General features: G+C 37.2%; 1 protein-coding gene across 3 annotated transcripts in view; it reads right to left on the minus strand.

Moving 5' to 3' along the window:
- LOC134756132 (obscurin) overlaps window positions 1–13,971 on the minus strand; it is a 159,874-nt gene that overhangs the window by 136,122 nt on the left and 9,781 nt on the right. Inside the window, exons 1-2 of one of the 3 annotated variants that reach the window (XM_063692953.1) lie at window positions 13,205–13,349; window positions 10,940–11,046 (exon numbers count right to left, since the gene is read on the minus strand). In XM_063692953.1, coding sequence (XP_063549023.1) covers window positions 10,940–10,945 — 6 coding nt within the window. In that variant the 5' untranslated portion in view covers window positions 10,946–11,046; window positions 13,205–13,349. Of the gene's footprint in view, window positions 1–10,939; window positions 11,047–13,135; window positions 13,350–13,971 lie in introns of those variants that run through there. The other 2 variants (XM_063692952.1, XM_063692954.1) reach the window with 2 other exon arrangements.

The following is a 13,971-nucleotide window of genomic DNA, read 5'->3' on the forward strand; positions in this document are numbered from 1 at the left end:
GAATGTGTCTCCAAATAGATACATCTCACATTATTTAATTCCGCCTACGTCTGGCATTCCTTTTTGTACCTTTGGCTTATAGTATACTAGCTTTTGCCCGCGACTTCGTCTGCGTGGAATTAGTAATTTGGGTACCTTAATTCTTAAACAAATCTGCTTTTTAATACGTCCTTTTTTCACCCCCAAATTGGTCCACACTATATATTTTCACCCCATTTTTTACACCCTTAAGGGATGATTTCGGGGATAAAATTATTCTATATCCTTTCCCACAGCTCAAACTATCCCCATACCAAGTATCATCTAAATCGGTTCAGCGGTTATTGATTCCCCATACAAATTTCCACCCCCCTTTTCACCCCCTTGAGGGGTGAGTTCTGGGATAAAAAGTATCCTATGTCCTTCCCCGGGACTCAAACTATCTGTATACCAAATTTCAACTAAATCGGTTCAGCGGTTTAAGCGTGAAGAGGTAACACACAGACAGACAGACAGTCGCATTTATAATATTAGTATGGATATGGATACCAACACGTTTTAATGACCATAGGTAGTTCTTATCTCTTCGTAATAAGGATTACAAATGGTTAAACGTTTCGATGGTTTTTTTTGTATTTTATGATGCCACCGTTTGGCGAGTGTTACGAACGTGCAGATTAGGATAGTTTGTAACTGTGATCATAACTTTTTTTAATCATACCCTGGGTTTTGTTACACGAGCAAAAAATTAGGCAAACGATAAATTAAGTATTAGGGCAATTTGTATTTATTTAACCTTTATCTTAGCAAGGCTGAAAATACCTTAAATTATATAAAAAAATGGTTTTCTGTAAAGTCGGTTTACGGACAATAATTTTGCGTGATAACGTCATAAGAATACATTGATGAAAAGGCCGTAACGTTACCATGGAGATATGTCCACAACGTTACCATGGAGATATGTCCACAACGTTACCATGGAGATATGTCCACAACGTTACCATGGAGATTTATCCACAACGCAACCATGGAGATTTGTCCAGAACGTGACACTTTTTCGTGCATGCTACCGGTGTTCATCGATTTATATTTAATACGTTATCAAGTCAAAAAATAGTTTTTCGACACCTATTGAGCATACTAGACTATTAAAAAATAAGGAAACAATCCAGGGTTTACGAGTTTCGGAAAATCATATGTATCATATTTGATACAATGCCAATCCCTCGACAAACTAGATACCTACTTATTAAAACAAAAATGTGAATTTTAATCGAAATAAAACATGAAATGCAACAAAAAATTATCATTTATTGGTAATAAAATGCAATCTATAGCATCAGATGACTATTACACCCGTAAAAATAATTTATATCTTCGAATACCCGATCACATAGAATTTGTTTATCCCGTAGAGATTCAAAAAACACGTTAACAATAAAGTTGTGTAAAATAGGAAAAGAAAACAACAAATAAGGAGTAAAAATAATAATATCTGGGGGCACTTTTTGCCATAAATATAGTTATCCGTGCTACGGTCTACGGCGTAGCAATAAGGCTACAGCGTCTACGAATAAACAATTAAATACATAATATCATCAATCACTTTAAAAAACCACAGTTCAATAACAACAATGCGATATTTAATACGACATACTTGAAATATGTTAAACCCCACCCCACACACCACAAATAAAAAATTCAAATATCCACATTGGATTAATTACGGTACACATTAGATATAATTCAACGAATGTTAGCTGTTTTAAAAAAGTGCCAATTAAAATATATGCAAAATTAAACAGGTTTAAAAAAAACGGCCAATTAAGACGTTAAAATACCTTTGTGTATATTAGAAGGTAATACTTCGTTAAAAATAAGCATAGCAGAACTTTGAGATATGTTTTTCTGGACCTCCCTCTACAGTGGTGCCAACTGAAATGCAATTGAAATGGTCCAAAAAAAGTTTTTGCGGGCTACACATAGACGCCTAACCGGCAAACGTATGTCCTACTGCAATTTATTGAAATATTATAAGCTATCCTCCGTGCTATCCTCTCTTGACTCAAGACGCATGTGTTCTGATATGATGGATCTTCACAACATCTGCCGTGACAGGTACGACTGCTCAGAGCTGCTTGACAAAATCCGCTTTAGGGTCCCCTCACGCAGTACCGCCCGCTCTAACGCCTTGTTCGCCGTCCCGACTTGCTCAACTAACGCTGGGATCCGCGCACCTCTGCGCCGCCTTTGCAATACATATAATAAACTATTCACGGCCGTAGACATTTTCAACACAAACAAAGTACGTTTCCAAAAGCAAGTCCTTGAAAGTAGCTTGTTTCTCTAGTGTGCGTTAAGTTTAGTTAAGTTTACTGTAGCATTAAGTACCTTACCTATATTATGTATAGTTCTTAGTGAGAGCGTTTTAGGAGGTAGGTGCATATGTTTTGAACTGTATCTTATTATCATTTGCTATTATTGTAAGTACTTACTTCTGTTGTTTCTCCAATAAAGAAAATAAATAAATAAATAAACTGGTGAGCACAAAAACGGTAGCCCTCATTGTCGTGTTTCTTGTGACAATTGTCATTAGCTTCACAAAATAAGTACTTATTTATTGGCGATATAATGGAGTTTTTTTTATTAAAATGTTAGTGGCAAACAAGCACACCGCCCGTCCGATGGTAAGCGGTTACCGTAGCCCACGGAGGCCTGTGACGTCAGTCACAGTGATGTCGACAATTGTCGCACCTGTCACCGTTGTGGGGCAAAGTTTAAACGTATGTTACCTACATCTATTCCTGAAGCGAGTTTAAATTTGAAATAGCCACCACACGCATGGCGCAAAAGTAGCGCATCAGTCAGCCGTCATAAGTGCATCGGAAATAACCGAACCCACGGGGCGAATGGTTATAGCGCGCCGAGGAGTCTGAGGGCCTACCGCGAACACCGAAATTCGCAAATTGCGGGGATCATTCTCATTTACTCTAATAAAGCCGTAATTTTATTAGAGTGACAGAGAAATAAATAAACTTCGATTTTCGCGGCTATAGCCCTGCTCTTAGAGTTTTCACTCCATACATCAGTTTTGTTACCAAAAAGACTTTTCGTAGACATCTAGAGTCAAGTAGCGGAACTATCAGCACAGCTACTCGACAATAGATGTAGCGACGAACGGAAAGTCTAATGCTCAACGATTTTCAGCTAATTATAACCAAATTAACCGGAACTCTATTTTCAAGTCCTTCTGCTCATAGTATTAGTTTTAAATTGTTGAGCAATACACTTCTCGTCAGGCGCGACACATGTGACATCTAGCGTTGAGTAGCAGTACTGATAATTCCGCTACTTGACGCTAGATGTCGACTACGAAAATAATAGTCTTTTTGGTAACAAAACTGATGTATAGAGTGAGTACTCTATGTCTAGTTAATTCTCTTTGGTACTAACAGTATGGCGGTTATCATACTGGATGCGATTTGCACGTTGTCTCGCTCAAACATCGGAGGAACGTGCGATCGCATCCAGTATTATAACCGCCTAATAGGGTACACTTAACATTATACAATTAAATTAAATTAAAATTCATTTATTTCGAGTATCTGATGTGACTCATAAGTACATAATACAAACATTAAACAAAACACAAGCATTAAACAAAACACAAACATTAACCAAAACACAAACATTAAACAAAAAACTACAAAAATTACATTAAGGTAGGTAACTGTGGTAAACACATTGACACCCTTCATCTATTTCTCAATGTGTACCACAGTGCCGCCGGGCGTATGAAGTCCGCAGCAAAATGTGATATTTATAACAAATAACTTTTCAGAAATAAACTGGCTCGTTCGACCTTTTCAGTAAGACAGCCTGATGGTTCGTCAATCGAGACAGCACCAAACATGGCAATTTTCATGGAGTTGCGTACATTTTTATGGCATTACGAGTATGGACATAGATTATGCATTTAAATAGGACAAGGGCCTGACACTCTTTGATAGAGAAAGTCTTATTGCGATTCCTATAAGAGAAAAGAGAAAATAGTGCCATGCTTTGTCGGTATCACCGACCGGATGGCATCATAGGTAGGAGGCGATGGCGAAATACCAAAATTTATAAGTGGAAGAGAAAAAATCCTATGCTGCCTAAATTTTATATGAATATTCTTTCTCTTACCCCCGGTCGCTCGGTGGCGCGTCTATAACTACTTGTATATACTATGTCTATGATTTAGTATGAGACGCGTTTTGTGGTTTTGTGTGAAATATTTTTGACACAGCGACGCTCATTATAAGCGGACGATATCGGCCTGACAGTTAGAACAAAAATTTGACAGTTCCAAACAACTGACAGGCCGATATCGTCCGGCGGACTGGTAATGGGTGGGCCCCTTTAGGTTTTAAAACTCAACAAATGGCGTTGCTAGGTATACTTAAATTAAGGATTAAACAATTACCATTTGTGTTTTTATTGCATTTTAAATAAGGTTTTCGTTTGATAAATAAGGTACTAAATACAAATATGTATTGTGGTCAAATTGAAAATGACCCAAACATGACCAATTGTGACGTTTTCAACCAAAAGGTAGCACATTGTCGCTTGCCGATAAGGTTGATTTCAAATTGAAGATATATGGAAATAAACTTTCCCCGTCACCTTAACCGCCAGCTGATTACTTGTTTAACATTGATTGTATCATTTCAGAATCGAAGCTCCGATAATCCGTTTCCGATAATCTACTTATACCTAAAATGTAATCTTAGATTATAATTCATATCAGTATTATAGATGTAATATTTAAATGGTAAACATATAAAAAAAGTCGTTAAAATGCACTTATTAAAAACTAACGACACAAGCTATGTATACTAAGAATCATATTTATGATGATATAGGATATAGGATATAATATTGTTTTTCTTTATGTTATTCTCGAACTCCCCATCGGCACACAAACCTCCATAAGGTTTTGCCTACGATGGGTCTTGTAATGATCTAAAACACTGTAATTTGCTTCCTTATTCAATAAATTAAAAAAAAAAAAAAGATGTAAAAGTAACTCTCTGTCTGTCTATTACATCTTCGCGCATGCGATGAAATGTGACGTTTTCAACCAAAAGGTACCACATTGTCGCTTGTTGATAAGGTTGATTTCTAATTGAAGCTACTAGCTATGGAAATAACGCCTTATTCACAACCGACAATAACTTTTGGTTGAGAATGGCACAATTCATTTTCTCGTCCCGCAATAAGTCCGCAAAACTAGTTTTCCAGTACTTACGCTTTATTTACTGGCAATAAATAAGCTCCGAACAGGAAACATAAGTCTGCATTAGCAACGGAAAACCGAGGAATTATGTCCGTTCCAATTTTCAGATTAGCGCAAACGGGTTTAATCGTATAGCGACAAATTTACTACAACTCGTAAAGTTTCCGTTGCATATTGTGCATGTAAGATATAAAGTTTGGAATTGGCAAGGATTAGGGTTCTTCAAAAAAAGAGTATTTTTAAAGGATCGGCAACGCTCATGTAAGTTACATGAGCGTTGCCGACCCTTTAAAAACACTCTTTTTTTGGGGTGTTACATGATGTAACACCCCTGGAGTTGCAGGAGCCCATAGGCATGTTTGTTCGCCATCGGAGTGGTATAAAAAAACCGGTCAAGTGCGAGTCGGACTCGCGCACGAAGGGTTCCGTACCATTACGGAAAAAAACAGCAAAAAAATCACGTTTGTTGTATGGGAGCCCCATTTAAATATTTATATTACTCTGTCTAGTATTTGTTGTTATAGCGGCAACAGAAATACATCATCTGTGAAAATTTCAACTGTCTAGCTATCACGGTTCATGAGATACAGCCTTGTGACAGACAGACGGACAGAGGAGTTTTAGTAATAGGGTCCCGTTTTTACCCTTTGGGTACGGAACCCTAAAAAGCACGATGAAAGCTAGTTAAAGATGTCGATCTTCCAGAGATGAAAAAGAGATAGAGATATTATACAGTCAGAAGGTTTTTTTAGCAAATATCTTCCCAAAATCTTTAATCTGCAAGCTTTTAATTTTAGGGTTTTCAGAAGCGGTGAATTTAATTTTTATTGATGATTGTAGGTATGTATTTATCATCGCCTAGTAACCATAATACAATAACCCATATCCATATTGTATTGAATATATATTATATTATATTGAATTGTATTGTTATTTTCACTTTGTTCTTTTAATGTATGTCTATTGTCTGTGTGATTACGATTAATAAAAACTATTATATTCTATTCTACAAGCTATGCTTAGTTTGGGGCTAGGTTGATCTGTATAAAAATGTTCCCCAAATACATCAGGCGGGGTATGCTTGTTTGCCACCGATGTAGTATTAAAAAAAAATCGGGAGAAGACAATTACTAATTTTCGCCAAAATAATTAAAAACTACCTACTTCCCGTTACGCCTAATGTTGCTTGGAAATTAATGGATGAAATTAAAAACCAATATAAATTATAAAATAAAACTATGAAAACGGATTATATCGCGTATATTGAATTAATAATACATCCCGACGTTTCGAACTCTTTACAGCGTTCGTGGTCAACGGGTGACTGAGGAAAAATTACAAAATGCAAAAATACCCACATACTAAAATAATGAACAATCATAGACTACAAACTTTAAGGCTGGTTGTACATGCAAAAACCGACGGCTGCGACGGTTGTACTTAATACTTCAGATTATAACCAGAAAATTAGGGAATTATTAGCGGATACTACAACCTACAAACATGTAAAGACGGACCCGACTATGAAAGTATTGAAAACCACTAAAGAACTAATTAGTGATTACTCGGACAGCCTTGATCTGAATGTTGCAAGTTTAGTTCCTGACTGCCCCGTGCCTCCAAAGTTGTATGGGTTGCCAAAAATACACAAACCTAGTGCCCCACTACGTCCCATAGTGAGCCAGATAGATGCTCCCACATATAAATTGGCTCAGTACCTCGCGGGAGCCCTCTCAGCATTACGTGGTAACACTAGCACGCATACAAAGGATTCTTACCATTTCATCGGTGAGATTAAAGACCTAACATTGACTGATGATGAGATCATGGTCAGTTTTGACGTCCAGTCGCTATTTACAAGCCTACCGGTACAAGACTGCATTGAAATTGTCAAGAAGAGGTTATGTGAGCAGAACATGTCAGAGGAATATGCTAAGCTGTTGGAACATTGCCTTACATCTGGCTACTTGCTATGGAATGGTGAATTCTACCTTCAAGTCGACGGCGTGGCCATGGGGTCTCCGGTGTCTCCAGTAGTCGCTGACATCTTTATGGAGGACTTCGAGGAGAGGGCACTCTCATTGGCTCCTGTGCGACCGAAGATATTTAAAAGATACGTAGATGACACTTTTACTATACTTCCAAAAAGTAGTGTTTCAACTTTCTTGGATCACCTAAATTCCATCCATAGCAAAATAAAATTTACTATGGAGTTGGAAAAAGACTGTTCTCTCCCCTTCTTAGATGTATTGGTAAAAAGAAATCCTGATAACACCCTAGGTCGCACTGTGTATAGGAAACCTACTCATACTGATAGGTACTTAAATGGCAAATCGCATCACCATCCCAGTCAACTTGTTACAGTAGGCAAATCTTTGTTTCAGAGAGCCCAGAGGATATGTGATGACCAGCATCTGGCCGCGGAGCTCCAGCATGCCAGGCGCGCGCTCCAGGCAAACGAGCTCAGGTTACCGCGGGTCAACCAGAGGTCCCACATTAAGATCCCCACAGTTGAGCGCAGGCCTGCCATTCTGCCTTTTGTCAGGGGGGTCACGGACAGCATCAGCCACATCTTGAAGCGTGCTTCTATAAAAACATATTTCAAGCCAATGAAGAAGATGTCACAATTCCTGAGGCCTGTAAAATGCAATACCCCTCTACAGACTGCAGGAGTGTACAGGCTGAACTGTGAGTGTGGCCTATCATATGTCGGGCAGACGAAACGGAGCATTTCCACTCGGGTGAAGGAACACATAGCTGATGTCAGGCACCGTCGACCTAGGTCTGCTGTCTGTGAGCATGTCATGGATAAAGCCAATCACTCAATCAAGTTTGATAAGCCTCTGGTTCTTGCCAAGGAGAAGCGTTACATACCCAGAATGCTGCGCGAGGCCATTGAGATTAAGAAATATCCAAACTTTAATAGGGAAGATGGCTTTTCTCTACCACCAGCTTGGGATCCTGTAGTCCACCTGATAAAGGAGCAAGCGAGACATAGACTGTGAGACCGTAGTGTTGGATGATGCTGGACATTCTGATGTTTTGAAAAGATGTGTCCCGCCGAGTTTGTTGCCGGTCCCATATTGGGATACCCTCCTACAATTTAGGAGGGAATTAAATCTTCTCGGGTCCGTGGTGTAGGGTTGGAGCCGGCATAGTTTTTTTTTTTTTTTTTTTTTTTTTTTTTTTTTTTTTTTTTTTTTTTTTTTTTTTTTTTTTTTTTTTTTTTTTACGCGTATATATATATATATATATATATATATCTTTACTTGGAAAATAATTATAGTGTATAACTAGCCTTATGAACCGATTTTGCATGTACAACCAGCCTTAAAGTTTGTAGTCTATGATTGTTCATTATTTTAGTATGTGAGTATTTTTGCATTTTGTAATTTTTCCTCAGTCACCCGTTGACCACGAACGCTGTAAAGAGTTCGAAACGTCGGGATGTATTATAAATTCAATATACGCGATATAATCCGTTTTCATAGTTTTATTTCATGAGTAACTATCGCGGTAACCGAAGACAATATTATAAATTATAAACTTAAATGCATGTCATATATATGAAAGAACAAGTAGCCAAAGCCTCCTGTGCCGACGGCTGAATCAAACCAGCGTCTTCAGCTTTCACAGCTGAAATCGAAACTTTAGCGCCATCTATCTACAATATCCCGTACTTCAACCGAAACTCCGTTAAAATTATATCTGTATTGTGGCGCGCGTTTCCCCCGCCAGCTAACAAAATAGTTCGGAATATCGCCACTAGATGGCGTTAATTTGAAAACTCAGCAGGTCTATTTTTAAATACGATCAGCTATGAATAATTTTAATGTACTTAATTTAATTTGGCAGTCAATGTAGCAGCGGAGACGAGCGGCTAGCAATAAATTCTGTGTAGCAACATTGTGTTTCAATTGTTGTATGAGTGAAGAATGGTTTCTTTCTACCATTCTGCATGAGTATCGTCGGGTGACAAGCAAAAGTCACTAAGTACCACCAGTTCATAGCCATAGTGAACCGTATTATTATCCGAATAAGGTTGATATTTGTTTAATAATTTTTCAATAATTAGTGTGTTTTGCTTGTCAACTGACGATATGTAGCATAGTAGTCAAATTAAGAGTACTTTAAATAACAAAAAAATACACATAATAACTCCGTAATAGATGGATACAGTCTAAGGAAAAAACGTGCCTCGAAAAATCACGAAAATTTGATTCTCGATCAGATGGCGCCACTAGTTTTGGCCTACACTCGTATAGAGGGCGTTGACTGTTTCGTTTGTTATTTATAATTTTAACGCATACCAGTGAAAGAACATGGGTCAAAATCATATAAAAATAATTAATGCAAATAAAAAAATCATTTATCCATATTTAAATACATTTTATCGTATTTTTATAAATATTTATTTTTAGTTTTAAAGTGTGTCGACAGATGGCAGTGAATTTACTGGGGTTTCAAAATTTACTATGACAGTACCGCTCTAGTATAAGTTACTCTATGCTTCATACTTTAGCAACCCTTACGCTAACTGCAATTTTTATTGTTGCTACAGTAAAAAAAGCTTCAAGTTTAGTAGATATTAACCATTTTCAAAAATAACCCGCGTTCGTAGAAAAAAGAAAGACATAACGCGCCGGAAGATAAACGCTTGGAAGTTAATTGAAAGATTCATCAGATTTGAGCAAACCTTCGCTTGCTCATTTGGTCGGAGAACAATGAGATCGGATTCGTATCCCGCTCCCGCTTAAAGGCATATCATTTCGCATCATTTCCTGTAAAAAGCAAAAAAGAGACCCCCTTCCAGAGTCGTTTTTGATGCAAAGGGTGTAAATAGTACACCAAGAGATCGTTGCGAGCGTGTTTGCACTGGAAGCGTAAAGAGGCCTTTTTGAATAAATTTTGTTTATTGGTCGGCTATTCTAATTTAGCCTCTCATGTATAAATTCAAATCCACCGTCAACAAACTGCCACACAATTTAGCAAAACTAGATGTGACGTATTTTACAAGCTTTTTTTAGGTTCACCACTTTCACCTGTAAAAGCTAAATTAGGTTCGTTTCACATTATTCGACAGCTTAAACTATAACTTCACATACTGACAATACAACATTATGGTATCATCGAGCTGATCTGATGATGTTAACCCGAAGGTGGCGGCAACGCAACCTTATCGTGTTTGGGTTTGTTACGAAGTTACGAATAAAATTGTCTCGATGAGTATTCTTCTTCTTCTTCTTTTTCTAGGGGCTATGTAAGGCTCCAGAGCCTATGTATCACTGCGACCATCTCTGATCTATTGTGATCGCCACCTACTACAACTCGCGATCCAAACCTGCAACTTCAAACAGCTGCAGGATCTTTTTGGTTTCGAGAGACTTTAACTCCTCCGGGCGCAATATATGTCCACCCAGGATCAAGTCACGAGTGCGCATTAGGCAGGGGCACTCTGTGAGGATGTGTAGGGGCGTCTCCTCTGCCTCCATACAGAGTCTGCACCGCCCCATGTCATGTTTCCCCATAGTGTGCATGTGCTTATGCTCGATGAGTATTAGTTACTATTGAAAGAAAAGCAACATCAGCAACAAAAGTTTGTGTCATAAATGAATTTACAAAAGCTTATTATACTTTTACGTCTTACTTTCCAACAAATTAAAATATAGAATAAGTACTTACGTCCATGTTGTCTTGCAGCGTCCTCGCCCGCGCCCACCGCTCGCTGAGCCGTCTGCGGCGTCGCAGCAGCGCCGGTACCGCAACGCGGCTCACCCACTCCCCGAATTCTGCGTGATGTTTGGCACCGTTATTTGTCACCGTTAGGAGGGACAAGCTTAGCACAACGTACAAAATTTGGAAATTAATGAGTGAGGAAGGGTGGAATATGCATGCCATTAGGGCCGGTTTACACATTGATTAGTATTAAAGGCAAGTTCATACATTTGCTACTTGCGTTAAGTAGAAAATGTATGTACCCGCAATTAACACAAAGCAATGTAAAAACAGGCCGTTAGGGAAACCGCTCGTAAGCCATCTAAGGCATAGCAGCAGCGCCAGCGCCACAACGTGGCTCGAACTGGGACAAGGTTAGTTAGTATAGTCGCTATCAGATATATCAGAGCGGTCGAAGTGCTCAAAAATATCTGAACACGCACTCTAACGCCTTGATAAGAGACGTTTTCAGATATTTGCGAGCACCTTGGTTGCTCTGATATATCTATTAGCGACTGTACAAAACATACTAGTTGAGCATTGGTGGAGGCAAGAATATAGAATGGATAATACACAGTAGATAACTTAGTGAGTGCTAATACCTAAGTATCTTGGCTAGCTTATATAGGACCAGCGGTAAAATGGGCATAAACATTAGCAAAGTGGAACCAAATTATTAAGTCAAACCAAAAGTAACAGTAAAGGTTGACACCGTTAGGTTAGTTGAGCTGGGTCATGTATGGCTGAGACACAGCTGAGCGGGTAACATCTGATTAGCCAAACTTGTTTAGGGTTGGCTAAGATAGATAACAACATAAATCTAAATTAGACCAGATTAGTGGAATTGGAAATTATAAGTTAAAAACGCGACATTTATGTGTGTGTTTTTTTTATTATGTAAAGCTTGTTTTATTTGTAAAAGTTTTAAAATAAGCGGCGCAGTAAAAATTATAAATGTGCAAAATTCATAGTACTAATGTTTGCTAGAAATAAAAATGTTAATATATATTGAATAGGAAAAGCTGTTTTAAAACTGTTTGTCTAAAAAATTTAGAACAAATGAAACGTCATAAAAAATAAAACACAGATAAGGTAAAATTGACGAAAATGCATTAAAGCATTAATTCCGCTTTTTGATTCGTAACAAAGGTTAAATAGAAATAGCTTTAATAAATCTATAATGTTATACATATTATATTGCATTATGTACAATTATAGTTACAGCAACAATAAAAGCGATCACTTTCCATAAATTAACTCATAACTTCATAAGTTATGACTCATAAATTATGAAAATTGGCAAAGAAATAAAATAAAAATTAAGTAGGTAGCCATAAGATCAGAGAGGTAAAATATAACATAAATAGTGCTAAATCCACAGATCTAGAATGACGCTTACGTTTAAAAATAAATGAAGTGTGCAAATGGAAAGCCATGCCATCACGTAATACTATATAAACATTTTATGACTGCAAAAGTGACAGGCGGCAACTTTGAACACAAGACAAGTAACAGCCTAGCGGCCTGCTAGAAAACACGAAAAGCTGCAGTCAGAGATACTATAACTTATATTTTTACAAAAGTAAATGATTTACATAACCACATAATTACTCTGGATACTTCCGACGACTACATCATTTCGATTTTCCTAGCGCTTTTGATTTGACAAGCAATTTGTATATTCTAGATCTGTGGTTAAATGAGTCAGTATAGTAGCTACTATAAGCAAGTGTAGGAATGCAAGTACGGTCAGCGTTCTTATACAACATCAATTTTTTGCATAAATTTTGCGCTAAGTCAAGCCAACATGTATACCAATTTATTTAAGATGAACAATAATATAAAGTTAAGCAATGCGAAGGTGTCTACTGGCTGCTTTTAAATCATTTATTGTAAATTTAACTCACCATTAAATCAGCATATGTATTTGATCTAATCAGTAAATAGAAATAAATGTACTAAATTAGATTAGATACTTTTGATCAGGTACTCACTTATGTTAGATTTTTAGAATGTTTCAACTGTGACAGAACAATTTACAATAAATGATTTGATATAATAAACCAGTACGTAATACGAAACAAAGATGTAATATTTACATCGACGCCAATAATGTTATCAACAGCGTATCATCATTGTTCATCTTATTGAATAAACACTGACCTAGTGCTTCTTTCGTCATGATATCTGTGTCGTGTTCTGTGTCCATTTTGTGTGTTTTTATATCACTACCTATTGACAAATTATCGTTTATATCTTCACCACACTGACAGTTTTGTACACTTTCACTTGGCACTGTTATGTTCGTTTTATGTCGTTTCGTTGTAATGTAGGAAGTGTTATAGGAATTCTTTGAAGCGTATAAACTTGCTTGCTATTTGCTGGTACGATCTCTACATTATACAATCATAGAATAAAATTATATGTAAAGTTTCCTAAAGTACCTTAACGATAAAATATCAGAAACATTTCACATACAAACAACTTTTGATCAAATTTATCGGTTTGTTGCCAAAAACTCTATTAAAATACCATCAGCAATGTCTATAGGCAAATCACTGTCCTTACGTTTTATTTTGCTGAAAAGCTTTTCTTATATTTTCTGACCTGATATAGCAGTTGGATACTACTTGTTTTTCATTTCCAAACGTTAGATTTTCTTACTTTTCCGCAACATCTAAAATCTAAAAACAATCTAAAAATACTCAATACTCAATATTTTATTGCAAATTCACAAAGTAGTTGTAAATATCTCCGCGTTGACCTTGACAAGCGAATAACTCAACAAAATCCTGATTCCATCAATTAGCTGTGATTTCTGCAAGTTCAAGCTTTTGGCATGCATCCGTTGGCATCGCTGACAGACGAGTTGCGCCATACATTCCCGTCTCTTGCTAACCGACCGGACCGGAGCACATTACTCTGGGGAATTAACTATCTGCAGGTGGATTGCAGGTATTTGCCAAATTGAATGTCATATGAATGAATGTAATGAGACT

Source organism: Cydia strobilella, chromosome 3, assembly GCF_947568885.1.
Source record: "Cydia strobilella chromosome 3, ilCydStro3.1, whole genome shotgun sequence".
In the NCBI taxonomy this organism is placed as follows: domain Eukaryota; kingdom Metazoa; phylum Arthropoda; class Insecta; order Lepidoptera; family Tortricidae; genus Cydia; species Cydia strobilella.